The following is a 3,179-nucleotide window of genomic DNA, read 5'->3' as shown; positions in this document are numbered from 1 at the left end:
ATATATATTACAATGATATATACTATACGGTGTTATAGATAGATAATTAATTCTCTAAGATCTACGCGTCGCGAGAGGTAAGGCTTGTCGCGTGTTCTCCTGTGACCTCTATCAACCAATTACGATTTTCTATACCCGGCATGGAAAATCGCCATTAGCTCGCTTACTACTAGCGCCTTAGCCGCCCTTATGATATATCTAACACTTCTAGCTATAGTTAAAGACTATCGCAATATATATATACTAATAGGTATTAAGGAACTTAAGCCTAATCTAGAGTAAGCCTCTAAATAGGATACTTACGCCTATTAAAGGAAAGTCGGATCTATACTCTATACAGCTAATATCACTTATTTAGATATAGCGAGAATAGTAAGTAAGCTATTAGAATTCTTATAAAATCCGTTACTACAGTACTACGTCAAAAGTTTGGGTCGCTTACCTAATTCCCTACCAAAAACCACTAAACTTACCACCTTTTGGTTTAAAAGCTCAACAATAAATATTTTAAATAAGTAAAAAAACTTAAGAAATAAAAAAAACTATATATAAAAATATCCTCTATATTATTTTAACTATTTATTAAAAAGTATATATTAATTAAATGGGGTACGGCGCTGGAGCTTTTTGGTTTTCGTCGAACTTCGGCAAGATTTCGGTAAATTTACTAATAAATCCAACAAGGCGTAGGGAGGTCCTACCTTCCAGCTCTATTAGACGGTAAAAAAAATTTTTAAGAAGGAATTTTTTAGGTAAGCTAATAGAAAAGGTAATAATTTATCTTATTTAAAACTTTTATAGATTTTTATTATATAGAAGTGACTCTACTTACTTACAAAGATCGAGAGTTTTGTTGGTTTTTGGTGGTGCATTGACCAGGCGACCCAAACTTTTGACGACTGACTGTAATTTACGGAGGTCGTTGCATAAGTTCTTGCACCTTCCTAATTAGGAAATTAAGCGACTGCGCACGCGCAATCACGGGTGCGCAGCTATCAGCCTACCCCACGTAAATTTAGGCACGATCCCGCTACAAATGCGTAATTTTTAGCACTGCTACATAAGCTGTAATACCGGCTGCGTAAATTACAGCACTCATAAATTTTAATAAATTTTAAGTTATAATAACTACTTTAATACGATTAATTATATAATGGTTTTAACTTAGAATTCATATAGAGTTTATAGGATTTTATATAAAAATATAAAAATACTTATTTAATAATATACTAAGAGAGTTAGTAACTTAACTTCCTAATTAGGAAGGTGCAAGAACTTATAACAGCGACCTCCGTACAACGCAGCTGCTATAAGGGTAATTCCCTACCTTACTTAAACCAAGACTCTTACGATTAAGTACTTAAAGGAGAATATAATGGACCAGATCTTTATAAGGGTAAGCGATATATTATTTAGAGACAATCTAGTTAGTTAATAAGAGTGATTTAATGTTTCAATGTAGCATTGATTCTCTTTGAGGTTGTCTCGACTAAGATTATGCTTCATCTCTTGCATGATCGTCCTAGTGTTCTTTCCGTAGAGACCGAACAGCTGTCGCATCACATTTGCTGGCAGCGTGGTTTTTAATAAGCGAAATACCAGCCAATAAAATATTGGCATTTGCCAATATTTGCAGCGCCAATATTAAATATTGGCAATAGTTTAGACCAAATTATTATAATAGAAGTACAGTGCCTCGCCATAAGTTTGTGCACACCCGAAATCTTACCAAAATTAACAACTCCGTCTGACCACCATATAACACCGCAGCAATTAAATACAGCCAATTTGATATATGAATAATTTAATTATAGTTAATACTTTGTCTGCCAGCCATGTGCTTTTCGTACTGCGCGTAGTCGTTTTTCCATACTGTCGATTAAGCTCCATAGTAGGCCTTAATCAAGGGCCATCCACGCCTCCTTGCACGCCTTAATTAAATAATCTAAGTCTTCACGACTGCGTCCTATTTATTTAAGCTCTGGATAAAGCTTAATAACCTTCTTCTTTAGGGCCCACTAAAGGTTTTTAATTAGATTTAAATTGGGGGAGTAGGGAGGGAACTCTAAGGTCCAAACGCCGTGCGTTTTAAGCCATTTCTTTATAAGATTTAAGTTATGGATTAGAGCGTTATCCATTTAATAGATGTTAAGAGGTTCGTAGATCGGAATAAGGCCCTCCTCTAAGGCCCAGATGTAGCTTCGGGCGCTGTAGCCGTGCTTTCGCGCCAAGGGGTCCCTTTCCATAGCAATTAACTCCGATCGGCCGTCGTACCAGAAGACGGCGTAGATCATCTACGTAAGGGTCTTCCCTAGAGATACTTCCTCAATCTTATTGTGGTCCCATTTTTCTAAAGATACTTAGAAAACCTAAGTAGGCTTCTTTCCTGCTTCGCGTTTATATAAACATTCATTAGAAAACTTAACGCGTGTCTATAGAAATCCTTTAAACTTCTAAGCCCAGCGAAGCCTCTTACGGGCTACCACTGGCGTTAGCTTTGGTCTCTTCTTTGTAAGCTACTTCGTAATATAGAATTTACTAAGGAATCGTTATAAAGTCCTATATAATACGTTAATACCGGCCGCTTTGCATTTAAGAGCCGCATACTTAATACGAGGGTGCTTTCGGACAATATAAAGGACTAGACGCTTTTAGTAACGAGTAAGCTTCTCAGGCGCACCAGATCGAGGTAAGGAGTTAACTATTTAGTGGTCGTTCCAGCGTTGAATTATGTTGTAAACTACACGACAACTGCAGTGATATTTGGACGCGATTTTAGTCTTTTTTTCACCCGCTTCTACAGAGGAAAGAATTCCAGCTCGTTGCGCATCTGAAAGCTCACCACCAGGCCTTCTATTTCCACTAATTACTGTGCCAAAGGAGCGTTGCATTGATGCGTTGTAAGTGGTAGGATTTAGTAAGAATATCGCGATCGTGTTGTTTTGGTTCGCGTGTGCACGGACTTTTGGCGAGGCACTGTATACTTATTCTAAAAATAAAGATTATATAAATTATTGGCATATATTGGCAGTTTTTATAATAGTATTTTAATTTCTTGCCTGCACAAAGCTCTGCGCAAAGCTATGTGTACGAAGGCTCTGCGCGAAGCTCTACAGAAGCTCTGCACGAAGCTCTGCACGAAGCTCTGCACGAAGCTCTACAGAAGCTCTGCACGAAGC

The 3,179-nt window shown here is 37.4% G+C and overlaps 1 protein-coding gene across 1 annotated transcript; it reads right to left on the bottom strand.

Moving 5' to 3' along the window:
• Positions 1–2,705: 2,705 nt before the first annotated feature.
• Positions 2,706–2,895, bottom strand: K441DRAFT_719964 (uncharacterized protein; the record flags this gene model as incomplete). Its single annotated transcript, XM_067654035.1, has 1 exon — positions 2,706–2,895. The coding sequence occupies exon 1, from the start codon at positions 2,889–2,891 to the stop codon at positions 2,706–2,708; it is 186 nt and encodes a 61-aa protein (XP_067504180.1). The 5' UTR covers positions 2,892–2,895.
• Positions 2,896–3,179: the final 284 nt, after the last annotated feature.

Source organism: Cenococcum geophilum, assembly GCF_001692895.1.
Source record: "Cenococcum geophilum 1.58 unplaced genomic scaffold K441scaffold_20, whole genome shotgun sequence".
Taxonomy (NCBI): Eukaryota; Fungi; Ascomycota; class Dothideomycetes; order Gloniales; family Gloniaceae; genus Cenococcum; species Cenococcum geophilum.
The sequence above is the reverse complement of the archived record's forward strand: the minus strand, read 5'-3'. Positions and strand labels throughout refer to the sequence as shown.